Source organism: Manis javanica, chromosome 8, assembly GCF_040802235.1.
Source record: "Manis javanica isolate MJ-LG chromosome 8, MJ_LKY, whole genome shotgun sequence".
NCBI lineage: Eukaryota > Metazoa > Chordata > Mammalia > Pholidota > Manidae > Manis > Manis javanica.
The window spans coordinates 67,059,498-67,082,963 of NC_133163.1; the positions used below are offsets into that span (position 1 = coordinate 67,059,498).

At 35.3% G+C, this 23,466-nt stretch overlaps 1 protein-coding gene across 3 annotated transcripts in view; it reads left to right on the plus strand.

Annotated features, from left to right (window-relative positions):
- The window catches only part of STRN3 (striatin 3), a 122,079-nt gene that overhangs the window by 72,054 nt on the left and 26,559 nt on the right, over positions 1–23,466 (plus strand). The window contains exons 9-14 of one of the 3 annotated variants that reach the window (XM_073211413.1): positions 8,662–8,770; positions 16,838–16,968; positions 21,215–21,348; positions 22,664–22,839; positions 23,015–23,062; positions 23,343–23,464. In XM_073211413.1, the coding sequence (XP_073067514.1) occupies positions 8,662–8,770; positions 16,838–16,968; positions 21,215–21,348; positions 22,664–22,839; positions 23,015–23,062; positions 23,343–23,464 (720 nt within the window). Of the gene's footprint in view, positions 1–8,661; positions 8,771–16,827; positions 16,969–21,214; positions 21,349–22,663; positions 22,840–23,014; positions 23,063–23,342; positions 23,465–23,466 lie in introns of all 3 variants that reach the window. The other 2 variants (XM_073211411.1, XM_073211412.1) reach the window with 2 other exon arrangements.

Here is a 23,466-nt window from a genome sequence, read left to right on the forward strand (position 1 = left end):
ATCATTAATCTACAATTACATGAAGAACATTATGTTTACAAGGCTCTCCCCTATACCAGGTCCCCGCCACAAAACCCCTTACATTCACTCTCCATCCGCATAGCAAAATGTTGTATAATCACTACTTGTCTTCGCTGTGTTGTACAGCACTCCCATTTCTCACACACACCCACATTATGCTTGCTACTCATAATACCCCCTTTCTTCTTTCCCCTCCTTATCCCTCCCTACCCACCCATCCCCAGTCCCTTTCCCTTTGGTACCTGTTAGTCCATTCTTCGGTTCTGTGATTCTGCTGCTGTTTTGTTCCTTCAGTTTTTCCTTTGTATACTCCATAGATGAGTGAAATCATTTGGTATTTCTCTTTCTCCACTTGGCTTATTTCACTGAGCATAATACCCTCTAGCTCCATCCATGTTGTTACAAATGGTAGGATTTGTTTTCTTCTTATGGCTGAATAATATTCCATTGTGTATATGTACCACATCTTCTTTATCCATTCATCTACTGATGGACACTTAGGTTGCTTCCAATTCTTGGCTATTGTAAATAGTGCTGCAATAAACATAGGGGTGCATCTGTCTTTTTCCAACTTGAGTGCTGCATTCTTAGGGTAAATTCCTAGGAGTGGAATTCCTGGATCAAATGGTAAGTCTATTTTGAGCATTTTGAGGAACCTCCATACTTCTTTCCACAATGGCTGAACTAATTTACATTCCCACCAGCAGTGTAGGAGGGTTCCCCTTTCTCCACAACCTTGTCAACATTTGTGGTTATTTGTCTTTTGGATGGCAACCATCCTTACTGGTGTGAGGTGATACCTCATTGTGGTTTTAATTTGCATTTCTCTGATGACAAGTGATGTGGAGCATCTTTTCATGTGTCTGTTGGCCATCTGTATTTCTTTTTTGGAGAACTGTCTGTTCAGTTCCTCTGCCCATTTTTTAATTGGATTATTTGCTTTTGTTTGTTGAGGTGGGTGAGCTCTTTATATATTTTGAACATCAAGCCTTTATCGGATCTGTCATTTACAAATATATTCTCCCATACTGTAGGGTACCTTTTTGTTCTATTGATGGTGTATTTTGCTGCACAGAAGCTTTTCAGCTTAATATAGTCTCACTTCTTCATTTTTGCTGTTGTTTTCCTTGCCTGGGAGATATGTTCAAGAAGAGGTCACTCATGTTTATGTCTAAGAGGTTTTTGCCTATGTTTTTTTCTAAGAGTTTTATGGTTTCATGACTTACATTCAGGTCTTTGATCCATTTTGAATTTAATTTTGTGTATGGGGTTAGACAATGGTCCAGTTTCATTCTCTTACATGTAGTTGTCCAGTTTTGCCAGCACCATCTGTTGAAGAGACTGTCGTTTTGCATTGTATGTCCACGGCTCCTTTATCAAATATTAATTGACCATATATGTTTGGGTTAATGTCTGGAGTCTCTAATCTGTTCCACTGGTCTGTGGCTCAGTCCTTGTGCCAGTACCAAATTGTCTTGATTACTATGGCTTTGTAGTAGAACTTGAAGTTGGGGAGTGAGACCCCCCCCTACTTTATTGTTCTTTCTCAGGATTGCTTTGGCTATTCGGGGTCTTTGGTGTTTCCATATGAATTTTTGAACTATTTGTTCCAGTTCGTTGAAGAATGTTGCTGCTAATTTGAGAGGGATTGCATCAAATCTGTATATTGCTTTGGGTAGGATGGCCATTTTGACGATACTAATTCTTCCTAGCCAAGAGCATGGGATGAGTTTCCATTTGTTAGTTTCCCCTTTAATTTCTCTTAAGAGTGACTTGTAGTTTTCAGGGTACAGGTCTTTCACTTCTTTGGTTAGGTTTATTCCTAGGTATTTTGTTCTTTTTGATGCAATTGTGAATGGAGTTGTTTTCCTGATTTCTCTTTCTATTGGTTCATCGTTAGTGTATAGGAAAGCCACAGATTTCTGTGTGTTAATTTTGTATCCTGCACCTTTATTGTATTCTGATGTCAGTTCTAGTAGTTTTGGAGTGGAGTCTTTAGGGTTTTTTATGTACAATATCATGTCATCTGAAAATAGTGACAGGTTGACTTCTTCTTTACCAATCTGGATTCCTTGTATTTCTTTGTTTTGTCTGATTGCCATGGCTAGGGCCTCCAGTACTATGTTAAATAACAGTGGGGAGAGTGGGCATCCCTGTCTTGTTCCCGATCACAGAGGAAAAGCTTTCAGCTTCTCGCTGTTCAGTATAATGTTGGCTGTGGGTTTATCATATATGGCCTTTATTATGTTGAGTTATTTGCCCTCTATACCCATTTTGCTGAGAGTTTTTATCATCAGTGGATGTTGAATTCTGTCAAATGCTTTTTCATCACCTATGGAAATGATCATGTAGTTTTTGTCTTTTCTTTTTGTTGATGTGGTGGATGATGATGATGGATTTTCGAATGTTGTACCATCCTTGTATCCCTGGGATGAATCCCACCTGGTTATGGTGTATGATCCTTTTGATATACTGTTGAATTCTGTTTGCTAATATTTTATTGAGTATTTTTGCATCTACATTCATCAGGGATATTGGTCTGTAATTTTCTTTTTTGGTGGGGTCTTTGCCTGGTTTTGGTATTAGGGTGATGTTGGCTTCATAGAATGAGTTTGGGAGTATTCACTCCTCTTCTATTTTTTGGAAAAATTTTAGGAGAATGGGTATTATGTCTTCTCTCTGTGTCTGATAAAATTCCGAGGTAAATCCGTCCAGCCCAGGGATTTTGTTCTTGGGTAGTTTTTTGATTACCGTTTCAATTTCTTTGCTTGTAATTGGTTTGTTTAACTTCTGTGTTTCTTCCTTGGTCAGACTTGGAAGGTTGTATTTTTCTAGGAAGTTGTCCATTTCTTCTAGGTTTTCCAGCTTGTTGGCATATAGGTTTTCACAGTAGTCTTTAATAATTCTTTGTATTTCTGTGGAGTCTGTCGTGATTTTTCCGTTCTCATTTCTGATTCTGTTGATTTGTGTTGATTCTCTTTTTCTCTTAATAAGTTTGGCTAGAGGCTTATCTATTTTGTTTATTTTCTCAAAGAACCAGCTCGTGGTTTCATTGATTTTTGCTATTGTTTTCTTCTCAATTTTGTTTATTTCTTCTCTGATCTTTATTATGTCCCTCCTTCTGTTGACTTTAGGCCTCATTTGTTCTTCTTTTTCCAGTTTCGATAATTGTGATGTTAGACTATTCATTTGGGATTGTTCTTCCTTCTTCAAGTATGCCTGGATCGCTATATACTTTCCTCTTAAGACTGTTTTCGCTGCATCCCACAGAAGTTGACTTTGTGTTGTTGTTGTCATTTGTTTCCATATATTGCTGGATCTCCATTTTAATTTGGTCGTTGATCCATTGATTATTTCGGACCATGTTGTTAAGCCTCCGTGTGTTTCTGAGCCTTTTTGTTTTCTTTGTAGAATTTATTTCTAGTTTTATGCCTTTGTGGTCTGAAAAGTTGGTTGGTAGGATTTCAGTCTTTTTGAATTTACTGAGGCTCTTTTTGTGGGCTAGTATGTGGTCTATTCTGGAGAATGTTCCATGTGCACTTGAGAAGAATGTATATCCTGTTGCTTTTGGATGTAGAGTTCTATAGATGTCTATTAGGTCCATCTGTTCTAGTGTGTTGTTCAGTGCCTCCATGTCTTTACTTATTTTCTGCCCGGTGGATCTATCCTTTGGGGTGAGTGGCATGTTGAAGTCTCCTAAAATGAATGCATTGCAGTCTATTTCCCTCTTTAGTTCTGTTAGTATTTGTTTCACATATGCTGGTGCTCCTGTGTTGGTTGTATATATATTTAGAATGGTTATATGCTCTTGTTGGACTGAGCCCTTTATCATTATGTAGTGTCCTTCTTTATCTCTTGTTACTTTCTTTGTTTTGAAGTCTATTTTGTCTGATATTAGTACTGCAACCCCTGCTTTCTTCTCTCTGTTGTTTGCCTGAAATATGTTTTTCCATCCCTTGACTTTTAGTCTGTGCATGTCTTTGGGTTTGAGGTGAGTTTCTTGTAAGCAGCATATAGATGGGTCTTGCTTTTTTATCCATTCAATTACTCTGTGTCTTTTGATTGGTGCATTTAGTCCATTTGCATTTAGGGTGACTATTGAAAGATATGTACTTATTGCCATTGCAGGCTTTAGATTCGTGGTTACCAAAGGTTCAAGGTTAGCCTCTTTAGTATCTTACTGCCTAACTTAGCTCGTTTATTGAGCTGTTATATACACTGTCTGGAGATTCTTTTCTTCTCTCCCTTCTTATTCCTCCTCCTCCATTCTTCATATGTTGGGTGTTTTGTTCTGTGCTCTTTTTAGGAGTGCTCCCATCTAGAGCAGTCCCTGTAAGATTCCCTGTAGAGGTGGTTTGTGGGAGGCAAATTCCCTCAACTTTTGCTTGTCTGGGAATTGTTTAATCCCTCCATCATATTTAAATGATAGTCGTGCTGGATACAGTATCCTTGGTTCAAGGCCGTTCTGTTTCATTGCATTAAATATATCATGCCATTCTCTTCTGGCCTGTAAGGTTTCTGTCAAGATGTCTGATGATAGCCTGATGGGTTTTCTTTTGTAGGTGACCTTTTTCTCTCTACCTGCCTTTAAAACTCTTTCCTTATCCTTGATCTTTGCCATTTTAATTATTATGTGTCTTGGTGTTGTCCTTCTTGAGTCCTTTCTGTTGGGAGTTCTGTATATTTCTGTGGTCTGTTCGATTATTTCCTACCCCATTTTGTGGAAATTTTCAGCAATTATTTCTTCAATGACACTTTCTATCCCTTTTTTCTCTCTTCTTCTTCTGGTACCCCTATAATACAGATATTGTACCTTTTGGATTGGTCACACAGTTCTCTTAATATTGTTTCATTCCTGGAGATCCTTTTATCTCTCTCTATGTCAGCTTGTATGCATTCCTGTTCTCTGGTTTCTATTCCATCAATGTCCTCTTGGATCTTATCCATTCTGCTTATAAGTCCTTCCAGAGTTTGTTTCACTTCTGTAATCTCCTTCCTGGCATCTGTGATCTCCCCCGGACTTCATCCCATTTCTCTTGCGTATTTCTCTGCATCTACATCAGCATGTTGATGATTTTATTTTGAATTCTTTTTCAGGAAGACCGGTTAGGTCTGTCTCCTTCTCTGGTGTTGTCTCTGAGATCTTGGTTTGCCTGTAATTTTGCCTTTTCATGGTGATAGAAATAGTTTGCAGAGCTGGAACGAGTGACGGCTGGAAGAACTTCCCTTCTTGTTGGTTTGTGGCCTTCCTCACCTGGGAGAACAGCGACCTCTAGTGGCTTGTGCTGGGCAGCTGCACGCAGACAGGGCTTCTGATTCCTGTCTGGCTTCTATGGAGTTTATCTCTGCTGTTGCCGTGGGCTTAGCCTCGCTCGGGCTGCTGCTCCGAAATGGTGGAACCCTGTTGGGGGGGGAGCGGCCGGGAGGCTATTTATCTTTGTGAGGGGCCTCCGTGCTCCCTGCTGCCCAGGGGGTTGTAGTGCCCAGAGATCCCGAGATTCCCTGCCTCTGTATTAAGTGTCCCGGGATGCTTCCGTCCAGTTTTGGGGTCCCTGTCCCTTTAAGACTTCCTAAAAGCACTCGCAAAAAGAAAAAAAAAAGCCACTCGCTTTTCTTTGTCCCTGGGCACCGGCCTCCGGGACCCACTCACAGATCTTGCTGCCCCTTTTCCCTAGTATCCAGGACCCCACGCATCCACTGTGTCTGCGCCCTGGTGCGGATGGCTGGTGCTGGGTGTTCAGCACTCCTGGGCTCCTCCCTCCCCGCTCCGACTCCTCTCCTCCCGCCGGGAGCTGGGGGGAGGGGTGCTTTGGTCCCGCCGGGCTGGGGTTTGTATCTTACCCCCTTCGGGAGGCGCTGAGTTCTTGCAGGTGTGGAAGAGTCTATTCTAGGAAGAGTCTTGTCTATTCTAGGAAGAGTTGTCTTTGTTATGTTTTCATAAATATATGTAGTTTTGGGAGATTTCCGCTGCTCTACTCACACCGCCATCTTGGCTCCATCCCCAGCTTTCACTTTTATGAGTAGTTTGCATGTAATTTGTTCATTTGTCTTCCTGTTGCTGGCTGAATAATTTTTTATTAACAGTTTTATAAAGATGCAGTGATCTATTCTTGTCTTGCCAATCGGTGTCAGCCCCAGGCAAGTTCACTATGGATTCAATGTGACCACAGAAAATGACAGGGATGAAAGGGTTATACCCAACTTTACTTCCAGGTGGCAGGTCAGTCACTAGAATCCCACTCTCTCAGAGTGTGTCTCTATGCAGCAAGGCAGTCTCTGCCTCTGGTCCCCTCTGTCTGCAAAGTAATCCTCTGGGCCTCTCTGCACAGCCATCCCACACAGCCGTCCTCTGGGCCTCTGTCCTCGGCACTGCCACCACTCCAGCCTCTTCTCTGCTCTCCTGCACCCTTGCAGCCCTGCAACTGTGCAGTAGCCATGTAATGCCCACAGGTGTGCAGTGAGCTAGTCAACTATGGCCAGGTGAGAATCCTGGCCACAGGAACTCTCATTTTATCCACACTCCACCCCTCCAGGATGCTCTCCCCTCAATCTATGTGCCCTTAGTCCTCTGCAATGGTCCCCGTGCAAGGAAGCTCGAACATTGTTTTCCAGCAAAAGGTCTTGCAGACACACAGGCCAGGCTCGTGGCTCTGTCTCTGACCTCTGCCTCTTTGGTCTTAATGGCTGGAACGGCTGCTCTGGTTTCAGTTGTTGCCATAGCTCCAGTAAGATCCTATTTGGCTTCTCGTCTAATTTCCTTCCATCTGGTCCTGCCCATATCAAATCAACCCACATCTGGATCCTCATAACCCTTACAAGGCCCCTCCAATTCCTCCTGTGAGTAACAGGTCTTATTTCTTTCTGGGTTCTTGTTGCTTCAGCTATTGTACGTGTCACCTCGCATTTTGTAATCGCTGCCTCAAGGCGGGCTGCACTGTCAGGGAAGACAGCTTTCCCATCTCTGATCCCGACAGAACAATCCCATCCACCCCTAAGTCCTACAGCCACTGGCTCAGCCTGAGTTTAGGGGTGGACCGTAGAGTGCTCCCCGATCTGCAGAGGGGCCTGCTCCTCTCCTTGGGGAACTTGCAGCTGCTGGATCTGTATTTTCTTTACAACCACTGGGCATGCTTTTGATACAGGAGGGGCCAGTGCCTCTGGCACCACCCCTTCACCCTTCCCCAGCTCCCATTTCTAGGGCTGATGGCACCTTTCTCTCCACTCCCCCAAGTGCCTCCTCTGCTGCAGTGCCTCGCAACAATGCCAGCTCAGTCTTCAGCAGCTTTCTTACCTTCAGCTCAATGCTTTGCAGCTGACGTTCTCATGGCCCCCTCTGCCTGTGCTTCCCTCAAGAGTTCATCTCTTTCTTTGATGGCCTCTTCCTCCTTCAGAACACCTGGCAGCACTGCTGTCCTGTCTCCAATGGCACCTTGCTGCCAGTGCTCTCATGCTGCCTCCTACTGCGTCAAGTCCATTTCCCTCCTCAGGGAATCCACAGAGGTTTGCAGCTCACGTTCTCGTGCTGCCATTTCTTGGGTTTCCTCTGTAGACCTTATTAATACTGTAAGAAGCAGCCAACCCATAGTCCCCGCTGCCTCACGTGCACTCTGTTTCTCAAAGGATCTGCTTACTATACCAAGGGCCACCTCTGCTGCATCAGGTGTCACCTCCACTTGCCTCCAGTCCTGGGGTGGGGCCCAGTCCTCTAGGAGGCAAGCCACCTCAGACCACATATCCATTGGGGACGATCCACTGTCTCCCCATTCACAGGGGCAGCCTGCTGAAGCACCTCTCCCATAAGGGCAGCTTCTCTTTTTCCTTGGTCAATAATGGACCCTGCCAACCTCACCAATTGTCTTGTCAATGGGTTTCAACCCCAGGCAAGTTCGCTATGGATTCAATGTGACCAAAGAAAATGACAACAAAACGTTCTTGGGGTGAAAGGGTTATACCCAACTTTATTTCCAGGTGGCAGGTCAGTCACTAGAATCCCATTCCCTCAGAGCAAGTCTGCATGCAGCAAGCCAGTCTCTGCCTCTGGGCCCCTCTGTCTACACAGCCATCCTATGGGCCTCTCTGCACAGTCATCCCACACAGCTGTCCTCTGGGCCTCTGTCCTCAGTGCTGCCACCACTCCAGCCTCTACTCTGCTCTCCTGCAGCCTTGCAGCCCTGCCACCATGCCATGCCGAGAGCACTGGGTGGAGCTCTTTTTATAGAGTCAACAGCCATGTATTGCCCACAGGTGTACAGTGAGCTAGTCAACCAGGGCCAGGTGAGAATTCTGGCCACAGGAACTCTCGTTTTATCCAAAATTCTTTATAACATTAGACTTCTAATGTCAGTTCATTGAGAGACAATTAGTTATTGAAAGAAGAAAACCTTCAAATTTGTAATTCATGGAAACGAAGCATCATTTAACTATTATTTGTATTAAATGTTTAGAAATTTTTGAGATGGGCATTTAGAATGAGTTGTGAGTACCAAAACTGAGACTGCACCTTTAAAGTAATTTGAGTATATGCTGTTAGTACATTTTTGTTATGATGAAAGTAAAGCTATAACAGTTAACTGCCAATAGCTTGCATTGCCAACTACTGATTTTTTTTTTCTATTAATAATATGCTGCATGTAAATAAAGATGACCTCTCCCCAACTACTGAGGTTTGGGATGTAGCCCAGGGACTAATAAGTAAACTGAAGGAACAGTACAAGAAGGAGCAAAAGGGGAAGAAAGGGGTAAAGAATAAGTGCAGCTTCTATTATAATTTTTGTATACCAATTTTTAAGAAAGAAAAATCCTCCAGTTCTGTTTTTTGTGGGTTTTTTTTGTTTGTTTCATAAGAGGGCAACTACCTTTAAACTTTGTCTGCCATGTAATTGAAATTTGTCTGACTATAATTTAGGATCTGTTATTGATCAAGTGAAAAATTGTTTCAAATATGTGGATTAGGATGAAGGAAAGATTTCAGGGTCTTTTTTTTTTTTTTTGGTTATTTACAAAATTTAAGGAATATTGGTCTTGGAAGTAAAATAGAAATTTTTTCAAAAGGGAGAAAGTATGAATTGCCCTATTTTTCATACATAGGGTACTTGTAAGTATAACCAACTCATATCCAGGTTACATTTCTTAGTTTGGGAATCATGAAATATAGTGATTAGGAAAGTTCTTTTCATATAGTTTCTGCTTTCTGGCTTTAGTGCAAGCACAACAAGAGCAGCAAAAAAATTACCCTTTGGATAGTACTTTCCTGGTAGAGGAAAGCCACAGAATAGGTCGTCAGTGGCAGTAGGTTAGTTTGGTGAATAGCTGAATGTCTTTTGGTGCCTTAGTATATTCTTCACTATGTTATATCCTGACCAGTGTACTGTAAAAGTATAAATTCAGTTATAGCACCTTTCAAAGAAGTAATTAATTTCATCTTGTGAATTAAACTTAAAAACAGTCACATGGAAAACATCTTTAGACCTATGAGTATTAAATGGAAAAACATAAAACTTAGTTTTGGAAAACTTTATTTTGAATTGGTCATTGATTGCTACTAGTCTAACTTTTTTGACAGTATCAGGGGAGAAAACAGTGGATGACAAAGGCAAAAACCATAAAGGCATTCTCTCATTCCTTTTGTGGACAAATAACATAAAATGCAAGTGTAATGGAAAAGGGTATGTTTCCTTCAGTAAAGCATTTTTTGAAAGGTTTAATGTGGAGGTTAATAAGTAGAGTTCTGGGGACTTGACTTGTTATGTAATTTATAATTTTTTGCTAATTTATGTTACTGCATGTGAATAAAAAGACAAACTATTCTATAAGAAGTTTCAGACTGTGTGGTGAACTGCTGCCTATTGTATTTAAAAACGTTTAGTGCTGGGCAGGGGTTATATTCAACCCTAACATAATTTAGGTATATAATTCATGCATGTTGAGTATCAACATACTTTTGCATGATTGGCTATTTTATTATAGTCATATTGACATTAGAATTTTAAGATTTAGGTCTGTTTTTAATTAAATAAAGCGGTTTATTTTTAAATTAGGTTACTTATTTTATGTATGTTTTTCATAAACTAACCTGTCTGCTGAAGGTTTCTTTAGAAAATATTGCTTTGATTTGCAATATGAAATACCAGTTTTTTCCCTTTTAGAATATAATTAGATCTATACCTTTACGAGGTTTAAAAATAGGATATGTCAGCTTAAGGTTTTTTTAGTTGTAGGCTTTAAATTTTTCTAAATCTGGTTAAGAAATATTAGAAACAGATAAACTGAAATTAAAATTAAAAGTCCCGATGACATTTTAATGTAATTAATTTTCTTTAGTATGTATGGATAGTTTTGTTATTTGCCTGCCTAGCTAATAGTTCATAGGAAACATCATTTTATGTCAATCATTCCTCTGTATAACTTGTTTTCAGTTTTTTTTTTAACAAAGTTGTGCTGTTGGCAAACAAAATATTGGAGAACCTAATATGTGAAATGGGAAAAAGGGAACTGCTCTGATTAAATCAAGAGCTGGCGACCTGGGAGCCAGGCCTTGAGGTTCTCATGTCGCAGTACTGTTTTATAATTTAGATGGTACTGTATCACTTAGCTGGCCACTTTAATATGGCTTTGTGCTATTTTCTTCAAAAAATACTTTGTTTATGTAACTATAAAAATAACAAATGCTAGTTATTCATACAATATAAGAAGTATGTAGAAACAAAGAAAAAAGTAAAAAATCACCTGCAGTTCTACCACTTAGAGATTAATATTTGGCATATATCCTTCCAACTTTTTCTAAGTGTCTTTTAAACCACCTTTTAAATTTTTCAACAAGAATAGCATTATATTGTTTTTAACTCATTTTTATTTAATGTTTCATAGTCATCTCAATAAAATACAGTTTTAGTAGTTACTTAGTATTGCATGTTGTGGATTTAATCTAGCCTAGCCTCCATTGTTAAACTTTTAGATTGTTCCTCATTTTTAATGTTTTTGTAAGCATCAGTGTCTTTAAGGTTATCTATGCACATAGATGTAAAGATGAAGTTTCCAACAGTGTCTCAGGAATAATTAGAAGATAATATGTTTCCTTTTATACTTCTTTCTGAATTTAGATAAATAAAAATTTCTTGTTCTTGAATATAGAGTTCAGTATGAAAATATTGGCTCTGAATCCCTGCCATGAAGATAAAACTTAAGGAAATTTTTAAAAATTGTTAATAGGTGGATCATAAACTTTTAATGGTCTTAATTCAGGTATATCAACATACTAGTATGAAGATAACCATCATGAAAAGATAATTCATGAATTATCTTAGTGTTCTTATAGTCTTGTTGATTTTTTTATTCTGATATTTTCCCAGATGTAGCTTTGCACAAGTTAAAATGATTCACAAACTGTAGCCTTTGATTTTTTCCCCCCCTTTATTCCAAAATGTGAACGAATCACATGGATTGGATCATAGCCCTAAGCTTCTACAGATTTTTTTTTACAACTTCTTTGAGGGAAGAAAATTATTTGCTGACTTTAACATATGAAATCAGCACATGTAATGCATTCTAAATACACCCCCCCCCCTTTTTTAATGGAATGAAAAAAGTGTCAACCTTTTAACTTTACACTCAACTGTGATTTGACTCAAGTGGAAAGAGCTAAGACAGTAACATTTATCTGTCTTCTTTGTTTACTGCACTCTACCTTTTTTATCACCTGAGGCAAAAGAAAATGACTTAAAAGATTGTAGATACAGTTCATAATTAATTTCTTGCTAAGTGAGATATACTTAAGAGTACTTTATCAATTAATACTTATAAAAGTAAAGACCCTGAAGTTAAAGAGGTTTGCTATAGGTATTTTGGTCTCAGCTTTAAAATGGTTAAGCTTCCTTTTCCTTTGAACTTTTTATTTTGACAGAATTTCACACTTAAGGAAAAACTTGCAAGAATAGTATAAAGAATTCCATGCACTTTTCATCCAGGTTCCCCAAAGTTTTACATTTCACCACATTTTCTTTATCCTTTTCTCTCTATAAATATATACATTTATTATTTCAGAAAAATCAGTAGGTTGTAGACACAGGTTGCTCCTTAAATATGTTAGTGTATGTTACCACGAAGACAATCTCTTAAGAACATGCCTACAGTACAATGATGAAAAATCAGGAAATTAAGTCATAGAATACTATTATCTAACCTAAAATGGGGTTTTTTTGCTTTTGTTTTTTAATAATTTCTAAGTTTTCTGTAATTGAGGAAAGTAGTGAAGGGGAAGTTCTAAATTAATCTTTTGTTGAAATCCTGATTTGGTTGGATTTTTCTAGATTTCTGTGGTCTTTTTTTACTTTTCTATCTAAATAAAAACATGTAAATCAGTAACAATTAAAAATCACAGTTTATAGCATCTGAGGTAAGTGTGGAGAATTTGAAATCTGGAACTTTTAGAATACAAGGGGAGCTAAAAATCTTTGAACATTTTGATACTTCTCTGTTTTAGTTTTTCAACATGGAAAGTTTAAGTTGTCAATTTAATATGTTTTCCTTGAGCTCTTATTCTTATGGCTTATTACTACTCCTATACTGTTTTGTATCCATGAGTTGAGGCTTATTAAAGTTTGATTATTTCATCAGAATGAGTACTTCTTCAGAATATTTGTAGGCTTTCCCCATTTCAAAGATTCACATTCTGAGAATATGTTTTCCTAAATATTCTCACTTATCCTAACTTTCCTGTCTTTTCCATGTTAGAATATGATTTATTTGTCATTCCCCTTCTTTCTCTTAATGGTGTTACAGAATTGCTGTATATCCTCTGACTTGATTATCAATACATCTGAAAAGAGAATCTTTTAACTTTTCAATCACAGAGAAATGTAATATGTTTGTGAAATATGGCTTAAGTCCAAATACCTATAAATTAGGCATGTTGATATATTTAAGGAAAAATGATGGATTTGTAGCAATAACTTTTAGCAGGCTTTTAAAAATACCTGGGCACACACTATAAAATAACTGTGATGATTAAGCTTTTTATTTAGGAGAGGGTATAAATTCAAAGAGCCCTTAAAATAGTTCAGTATTTTCTCTCCTGCATCAAGTCAGTGGCAAAAACTAAGTTTTTGCAAAGTGATTTTATTTTCATTTAAGAGATGTACTTGTTTTATGTCTCTGGCTTTAATTTCACACTTTTTAAACAGAGCAGTCTTCAACTCATTTTTTTTCTTTTTCTCCCCCCGAAAATACCTTAATTTAGGTATTTTTTTTGAGGATCAGAAAGGATCAGATTGATGTGCTTTCAGTCAGTGTATTGCACTTTCTTAAACTTCAGAATCACTCTGCAGTTGAACTAGTTGTCTTTCCTTGTGATGTCATTTTTTTAAGATAATAATTGTCACATAAAGGTTTATTTTAATTAGAATGATAGTCAGAAAATGGAATAAATCTAGCAAATACAACATAACTAAATCCTTATTCTAAAATAAATCTGTCTTTTTCAGATTGCCTGCTAATAGTTGCTTTCCCTTCCAAATATAAGTAAGATAAGGTTGGTTAGCAAAGCGGAAGTGAGAAATGGAAAATGTTAGATTCAGTTAGAGTGCTGTTTTACTGATAATTATATAGAGTATACAGAAGGGTAAATTTCACTTATCATGAGTATGTGTGTTTGTGAGTAAGTGTGGATTTAAAAACACAACAGTCATCAGTTGATAATTTGGCTTACACGTAACATAATTAGTATGTTTTTTGTTGTCCTGTAATCTGTTTAGAGGATTACATTTGTATAACTTTGGTAGTCATGGTTAATATGTAGGTGGGTTGAATTATAGTTCATAGTAGTAAAAAAAAGTTTTTCTTGCTCTTAAAATTAGAAAATGTATTTATTCTGTAGAGGCCAGCAGTAATTGAGAATGAGTTTTTATTTAGTTAATGCTTAATGATTCTTCAACTATGCCAGTATTATATATTGAATATTAAATATATACTAATACCATTATAATTTTCTCATTGCTAACCAGACTTTAAATTTTTTATTTGAAGTTGCATATTGTTACATTCACGGTATTTAAGATTTAAAGTATGAAGACACATTAAATTTGTAGTTGTAAGATGCTCTACAAACTAGGCACTAGGTAAGACGGTTATATGTGGTAATAAATCTGTTCTAATCTTTTAGCAGTTTTTCGGAAATTGGAGTTAAAGCAGGGATGTTCCGTCTTTTCCTAAACTTGGCATTATGCCACACAGAGACTAATGTTTGGCTATAGTATGTACAACAAAAAGTAATAATAATTATGTTATTTGGGGTCCTCAATTTAAAAAATAACTTTGATGCTGTCTCCTACTTTCCTTCCATCTCCCAGCCCATGTGTTCAGGAAATTATGACTTCATGTTATTTGTAATGACAAAACTTTTTTTCGTCTTTATTATGTTTGACATTAGTTATCATTTATAAGGCAGTGTCAAATAAAGTCAAATTTTATGGTACATGCAAGTATAATAAGAGTGAGCAGGGAAAGATCAACAAAGGCTTCACAGAGGAGATAGAACTAGTTTGGAAGAATGTGCTAAGTCAAGGTGCATGTTTGAGGATAGGATACACACACGTGTGTGTAGGAAGTATTCTCACCTTTCTGAGGAATAGGTGAGTATAGAAACTACAAAATTTAGTAGAAATAATCTTGGTGAACATTGATACTATAGGGAAATTGCTTTGCTTGAAAATTAGGGAAATTTGTATTGTGGAGCATTGAAAGATAAGACTGGATAGGAAAAAATAGGGTCTGATCACATGCAAGGTTAAGTACAAAATTTTAGTTAGCCTTGATCCAGAGTCTTGAAGTGCCTACATTTTTGAGAAAAATTAGGGTTGATTTATTAGTGATAAGTTTATGTGAATGTGGCAGGAAAATACCCACATAAACACCAAGATTTATGGTTTCTGAATAAGAGGTGATAAAATAAATGTGATAATTTTGGAAAATTTTAGTTGTAATAATCAAATTTGAAGGCTGAGCTGGGAGGTAGGAAAACCAATTAGGGATCTAGTGCAGTAATTCATTAGAATGAAAGCTTTGATTTGAATAAAGTCAAAAGAAAGATTAATCTGAATAATACGTTAACAGAAGATTCTTCTTTAAAAAAAACCCCACCCCTTGCTTTACAAGTTGAAGAGGAATTAACATGTTGCAGAATTTTAATACCAGAAACCAAGTCAATGGTGGTGATACTCACAAGTGGAAAAGTTACAAAGGTGAGCTATTTTGTAAGAAAGGAGAATGTTTATTTTCTTTCATGTTGAAATTAACTGATAGATGTCCTGTTGGCAGTTTTTCATTTATTAGAGAATTTGTTTACAGTCATTTCATTGTGAGGGGAAAAAATCCTCAAATAGTACTTAAGTCCCCCATTATAATTACTTTAGAAAATGCAGTACTTCACATATTGCATCCTTCCATCCCAGAAGTAGAGTTTCTTAAGCATTTCTAAGAAGTTAGGAATTACTATAAAATAGAGCTAATGAGTGTATAACATTCCATATTTCCATTAAGTCAACCATCTCGTTCTCTGGCACTCTGTTAGGGATCTATAGATGAGTAATAGTTCCTGTAAATTTACTAATATTCTAATAGCCATAGTGAAATTCGATAATTATATAAGCAATCTAATTAGTCCATTAATGTTGACATTAGTAGATACAAGGTTATAATGTCTGACCTTGGATTTTGCTTATTTTAATTTTTTATATTGACTATAAGGCATTTTGTTCAAATTATTTTTTCTCACATTCTTAAAACTGTTTTCTTTGAAAATACATAAGAGAAATGCTTCTGTCATTTCTTAAGTTCAAAGTTTAAACAGATCCCATAATGCTTCAGATGTTTCTGAGTTTTGTATATTTTAGCCTGAATTATCCAGACAACAGCTTAAGTTCTCCCCTTAAATTTATAGCTTAACATCTTACTATGTTGAAGGACAGTGACTGTGAACTTGGTGACAAGTAGTGATTTTACAGCATCTTACTATGTTGATGGACAGTGACTGTGAAAGGGGGTGTGTGGGGGGGGACTTGGTGAAGGGGGGAGCCTAGTAAACATAATGTCCTTCATGTAATTGTAGATTAATGATACCAAAATAAAAAAAATTTATAGCTTAAGACAGTATTAACTTTTCATACTATCATGAGAAACTCAGAGCTCATGGGTAGATCAGGTTTTTCAAATTTGGGAAGAGTGAAAATACATTTTTGAGAAAAATGGGTTGATTTATTAGTGATAAATTTATGTGAATGTGGCAGGAAAATACCCACATAAACACCAGGGAAAGTTAATTGTTGCACCCTCATAAAAATAATTTCTGTATATTTCCTTATTAACTTTTTTAAATAGTCAATTAAGTTGGAAAATTTTGTTTTATTTTTCCACTGTTACACCATAAACACCAAAATTTCCTTTTGTTTTAATGGTATCTTCTGTGTCTGTGAGCTTAGAGAACTTTGGTTCAGTGACAGAAGACTCAATTATATATATATATATATATATAAAATTCTGTTGGAAAAAATAATTTGAAAAAATGAAACTTTTATATTTATATAAAACAGTGAAGATAATCTCCACAGAAATGGTGAATATCTTAAGTATTTTAATCATTTTAATACTTTTGGAGGGATGGTATATAAAATTGAAGACATCTTTAATTATCTGAGATTTTTATCACTGGAACTTCTTAAAAAATAGCCTGTTTTGTTAATAAACTGGTTTGAAAGGCTGCTAGCAAGTCAAGCAGTAGCCATTAAATGAACCTCTACTGCCAACATTAATTTACAGGGATCTACAGGACAAAACTCTGCAACATGATAGCTGGTCTGGGAAATGATGAGCTGGTCCACATCCCTTCAGGAATCACTAATCAGTCTAGGTCAGCATCCACTAGAATGACTGATCATGACGGTGCAAGAGCAGAGGAAGGTACAGAATTTAGCTACCATGTTAATTTACTTTGCAGAAGGTGTTAATTCCAAATCACATGTCCTTAATATCATACATTTGCTGCTGCTTTAAAATGCTGAAGATGAGCATTTTAAATGCTTATATGATCTTCAGAGAAGATGTTGAGCAAGCTCTTGGTGTAATTGTCTTAGGGGTTTTGAAACTTTTGGCTTCTGTGTCTATATTTTTCTTTTTAATGTTAGGTGGAGTTTTTAGGTCACTTCTGAGTACCTTTCTTAAATCTAACTTGAGCTTACAGATCTAGTAGCAGGAAAGTACTAGTTTTTAGTAAGACTCTAAATAGTACATATGGAAAAAAATTCTTTAGTTATTTGTCATATTTCTTAAACTTAGCAACTAATAGTAACTACCACTTATTAGGAGACCACAAAGTGCCCAGACATTGTGCTTGGAACTTTATGTATAAATGGAACAGTTGACTAATTTAATCATTTTGGAATAAGGCAGCACCTTCATTCTTTAACTTGGTACCAAATACGTACTACTTGCTAATGAATTTTCTAAAATTGCCTAACTAGAAATGTGTAGGTAATGTCAGTACCAGTTAAGGGATTTTTTCCAAAGTTAATTGTAGCTGTAGATACATAGGTATACTTGAGTGATTTATAATTGTAGGTCAGATAGCTATAATTCTAAGTAATGAGACCAAATTACCAAAAGTTTATTATGATTTATGAGATACATATAATTCATTATCTAATAATTTGGCCATTAAGTTGGAAAATTTTGTTTTATTTTTACAGTGTTAAAGCATAAACACCAAAATTTCCTTTTGTTTTAGTGGTATCTTCTGTGTCTGTGAGCTTTGAGAACTTTGGTTCAGTGACAGAAGACTCAATTTTATATATATATATATATATATATATATATATATATATAAATAAATTCTGTTTGAAAAAATGAAATTTATATATATACATAAAACAGTGAAGATTGAATTTCAATAAAGATTGAATTTCATTGATGTTTCTGCTTGTGCTATATTAAGGGTATTTGATCCTGCAGTCCAAAAAATTTTTAATACATTTTGTTCTCTTTTTAGAGTTCTGTAGTAGCACTTTCCTTACACTTAAAGTTAAATAATTTTGCATTTTTTGCTTACAGTCATCTCTGCGTGCATTTATTACTAGTCATAATTTGTAAGAAAATTTGAGGAAGGATAAGTAAAAACACTATAATAATAAAACCAAAAATATATATATATATCAAAGCATGAAAAGCAACAGGAAAAGTAAAAGTCTTTTTTTTTCTTCTTTCCCAGATCTCTTTTCTGCTATTAAGCTATTTTCCTGTTTTACTTTAAGAAGTATTTTCTAAAATTCATGTACCAACTCCATTACTTTTCATTGTATGCATAGTAGTGGTTTAGCTTCTTTAGCTTGTCTGTTTTACCAAATAATGCATAGTAAAACTTGCTAAAACTTTTGTAGTTAATGTTGTATATTTAAGTTGCAAATTTCACATTTTAAAGCAAAGCCTTAGGAGCAGGAATGCCTCAAACCTAAGATCTATGGAAAAGCTAGTCAAGGCCTACACTAAACAAACACCAATTTAGAGCTCTGTATGTGTGTTTATGTAGATGTATGCTTTTTAGTAAATGATTTATTAATGGTAGAAGGATAGAGGGATAAGTATGATCATTACACTCTTTAATGGAAAAATAATGTTAGAATTTATTAATAAAGATTCAAGTTCAACTTTGACAGAATTAAGAAGGTGACATTACAGTTCATAATCTCATTTTCAGTGGCAGCCTCCCATCTTCATGCTTCCTATTGAAGTCCATGGTACACCTCATTTTATAAAGAAAAAAATGTCTTCAGTGAGAGAAACTTTTGCATTATAACCTCTCAGGCCATTTCAGTGAAGACTTGAGATATATACTAAGTTGCCACTGGCATGAATTGAATCAGTTGTTGGGCTGTATTCTTTAGTCTTGATAAAATCGAAGGAGAAAGAGAGTTCGATATGTGAGCTATAGGTTTCTTTGGTCATTAGTGTCCATAAAAAGGATTAGTTGTAGGAGTACAAAAAAGGAACTTGTTGTAAGATCCCATTTTGAGACCCTAAAGATTTCCATAAAGGAATATGCTAATATGACCATAGTATTCTTAAATTGCTTGATGACATCTCAATCTATCTAATAAAAAGTATCATAATTTCTGTCTTTAAAACTTCTTTTAATAATTTTCTCTTTAAATTGCTAGTAACATTTTTCTGCTTAGGTAATCGTGTTGTAGGTAATTACATTAACAGTAATAAAATGAGTTTACAAAAATAGAAATTAATTCTCTCTGCAAAGAAGGGCAAATAAGTATTTAGTGTGATAACCGTATGCCACAATAATGGGTGATTATGGGGAGTAGAAATATAGCTTAAAAGATTTAAAGATTTTTTTCATATGAATATATAACAATTGCTGAGTGACCAGGTTGGCTTGATATATATAAGTAAATATATGTGTGTATATATAGAGAGAAATGTAGTCATGATTAATTAGAAATATAATACCATCTTTTTGTTTAATATAGTTAATCTAAAACTCCAGTAAAACTAGCTAATATTGCCTAGATACTTCCTTTCACATGCCCCTAAATTGGTCAACGATTTCTGACCCAGAAATATTTCTGCAAAAAAATTTATTATGTTAAAGTTGTTTTATTGGGCTTTCATCAAGGTTTGTTATTGAGTGTTTGTATAATTGTGAGTGGGAGGAATTACAGCATTTTGTTTTAACTTGTCTTACAAACAAATTAGGAGGTTGAAAGAATGTCCTTGTGCTGGATAAAAATGCTTTGAGGATAATACTACCTAATGAGTTTTATATAATTATTCTTAAATGTAATTTTAAACCATTGATTTTATAATTTTTAGCTGCTTCTGGTATACAACCAGCAGTTACATAATAGAAATTGGCAGAAGGGATCAGTTCTTCAGATTATTTAGATTCATAAGTATAATCATTGAAAGATTAATTAAATACTACTAAACTCCCTATGTATATTTTCTGTCAAATTTGCTCTAGAGCAGTTAGATCTTACCTTCATTTTAATGTCATATAGGACCCTATTTAAGTCATTATATAGCTAGCTTTGATATTATAGTTTACTTTGATAAATAATAAAATATTCTAAATAAAGGTGAATTTTACATATTTAGGAAAGTTGACTTGTATCTTCTCAGAATTATTTTCAGTAGTATTAGTGATAGCAAATTTCATTATACTTGTTTCCTGTAGTGTTATTTGTCTCAGTTTTTCATAGATTTTCAAGATTGATAGTTTGAGTTTATGTTTCCGTTTTAAAAATTAGCTCATGAATTTTAGATGTTTTGATATGTTGAGTTGTTTTGTATTACAATATTATAATGACTTCATGTGTTTTCCCCTTGCATTTTAAGATTAAAATTTGCTTTCAAAACATGTTAGAAATGATACTGAGAATTAATTGCGTATATCTGTTAGAGCAAAATACTTATATAATAGTATAGTTATTCCTAATTATGACAGAGTTTGATTTTAATTAGAGTATCAGAAATTTAAAGTTCTGTAGTTAGTCAATATACATTAGTTATTTTAGAGTATCATGGTAAATAAAAGGGAAGTTAAAGAATCATATTAAGAGTTTGAAAGCTGGAAGGCATTCTGAAGATCACATAGATTAACTTTTTACAGAAAGGAAACTGACATTGTTGGTAGTAGAACTGCCCTTTTCCTATACCATTACTGGTACTGGAGGAATCTGTGCAATCTGAGACTTGGTTTCAGTAAACCAAAACACACTGGTGTTCTGTAAACGATTTTAGTGCTTGTATTAATTTTTAGCAGTGACTAGAATACTTGGCACTCTAAGCAAATAAGATACAAAGCAAAAGGATTTTGCGGCATTTCAAAAATACTATAGTTATAATTGCACCAAAGTGATAAGTGATTTAAATAGAATACCTTTTGTGTCCCACCTCCTATGCTGGAATAATATATCTAGTGCACATTTGATTTGTGGAAGATATGTTGCATTTCCTAAATAAACATTTGTTTTTATTGCTACTCAGTAGTAGTTTTTGAATGGAGCAAATAGGAGGGAAGTGGGAAAATAAAAATTATATTACTGAATATTTTAACTGTTAAGTGCTTACATTTCCCCCACAATATTGTCTTGTACTGTATGATTTTTCAGCATTTAAGAAGCGGTTTTGTTCTTTATAGCTGAACCAATTACGTTTCCATCTGGAGGAGGCAAGTCATTTATTATGGGTTCTGATGATGTTTTGTTAAGTGTACTGGGCCTTGGAGACCTTGCAGACTTGACGGTAACAAATGATGCAGACTATAGTTATGATGTAAGTGCAGTTTTATTTTTAATTTTTTAATGATTTAATAGAAGGCTCCTTATTTTTTGGAAACACTTGTAAAACAGAATTAATGTCAAGGTGCATGGAAAAGATAAGTTTAAGTGTGTCAATATGTTGATTTGAAGTGGCATGTAGATTTTCTCTTGCAACTACTTTCTTTGTGGTGTTTATAAAGTTTTCTTAGGTATTGTGGTGGAGTAGCAAAGAGTTTGGGATAATTGTCTTAAAATATTGGTTGATAAATATTTATATTCAGTAGTCAACTCTCAATTATCTACTTAAATTAATCCATATTGGTGTTAAAAAAGAAGAATAGATGACCTGAATCACTTATTTGCCTTCAGGATACTTCTTAAAAAACAAGTTTTAATTTTGAATTTTTATTCATTAAGGATAATATTCAAGTTAGCTTTCCATTTCCGGAATACTTAGTCCTTCATTTGAGGGATGGGAGAGGATGGAGGGGGATGGGAGGAGAGTGTTAGAGGTAAAGCTAGTCTTGGATTAAATTTTTTTTATAGATAATAAACACTCAATTGAGAGTTAACTATACTTGTTTAGATTTTATATTAATGAATTTGCCATTTTTCAGCAAATTATTTTCCTTTTATAATGAATTACTTTTTTCTACATTGTATATTTATGTTAGCATGCTTTTTAGAAACATCAGCCTTGTTGGGCTGGATTATTCACATTAATATTTTTAAAATACACAAGGAAGAAAATTCTAGTAAACTTTTGACTACTTGACAAGTGGCATCTTTACAGATGGAGAAAGGAAGGTAAAATGATTAACCTCTTTATCAGTATCAATAATGATAATGAAAATACTCTTAAAGTGTCTTTAGTTCAGACTTTTGTAAAGTACCTTACTTGCTGCCTTCTTAAAATTTCACATGCTAAGTTTCTAAATAACTGTACTGTTAATACTGTACCCTTGGATTTTTGGTAGTTAATGTAATTTTTACTGTTTTCATGTAAAGTATTGCAGCATGGTAGTTTTTGGTTCTCATCTGATGTTTAATAGGACCTTTGGGTTTAGCCTGTTTAGGTTTTAAGGAATCATATTAAATCGTATTAAGGAACTCTTCATTTGATCTACGTATTTAAAAGCTAAGGAAATTGTTCTTAGTTCTTATTAAATAAAGATTTGTTATAAAATTTTTAGGGTATGTTAAATTTCCACTGGACATTTTAGGAAAGCAGTTTTAACTATATTTTAGACACCTCAAAACAAGCAAAAACTCCGCATGCCTATCAATTTACTACTTTTACCACTAGGTATTGTGCTCTTTCTTTTTAGTTGCCTGCCAATAAAGATGCCTTTCGAAAGACATGGAACCCCAAGTATACACTGCGTAGCCATTTTGATGGAGTGCGGGCATTAGCTTTTCATCCTGTAGAACCTGTGCTGGTTACTGCCTCTGAGGACCATACTCTGAAACTTTGGAACTTGCAAAAAACAGTTCCTGCCAAAAAGCAAGTATTTTAATGTTAGCCTGCATTTTTTTTCCTTCTAAACTTGCTAATAATTATAAGTAATTATTCTTCTTTATGGTCCATATCTTTTATTCACTCAGCTTATCTTATTTATAAACTCAGAAATCAACCAGTGATTTGCAGTTATTTAATTGCGTTTTCCCTCCTCTTTTAGGAGTGCCTCTTTAGACGTAGAGCCTATCTACACATTTAGGGCCCACATGTAAGTTTTATTGAATTAATACTTAATTAACAACTGTAGTTATTGTTAACCATTCTCTGTCAATCCTCAAACCTTATAATTTTCTCATGTTTGTTTTATATTAGAAAAGACATTAGTTGAATAGTATTTCATTTGATTAATAATTGTATTAGTGAAAATACAGTCAGTACTGTTCAAATGTATGTGTTTACCTTAAATTGAGAGGTTGGGGGGGGGATGTGGATGGGAGTTTCCTTTAAGTCTTTACAAGTAATTTTTTTCCCTCTTTTCCCTATAATAGTGGTCCTGTTCTATCATTAGCTATTAGTTCTAATGGAGACCAGTGTTTTAGTGGTGGTATTGATGCAACCATCCAGTGGTGGAATATGCCTAGCCCTAATGTGGATCCGTATGACACATATGGT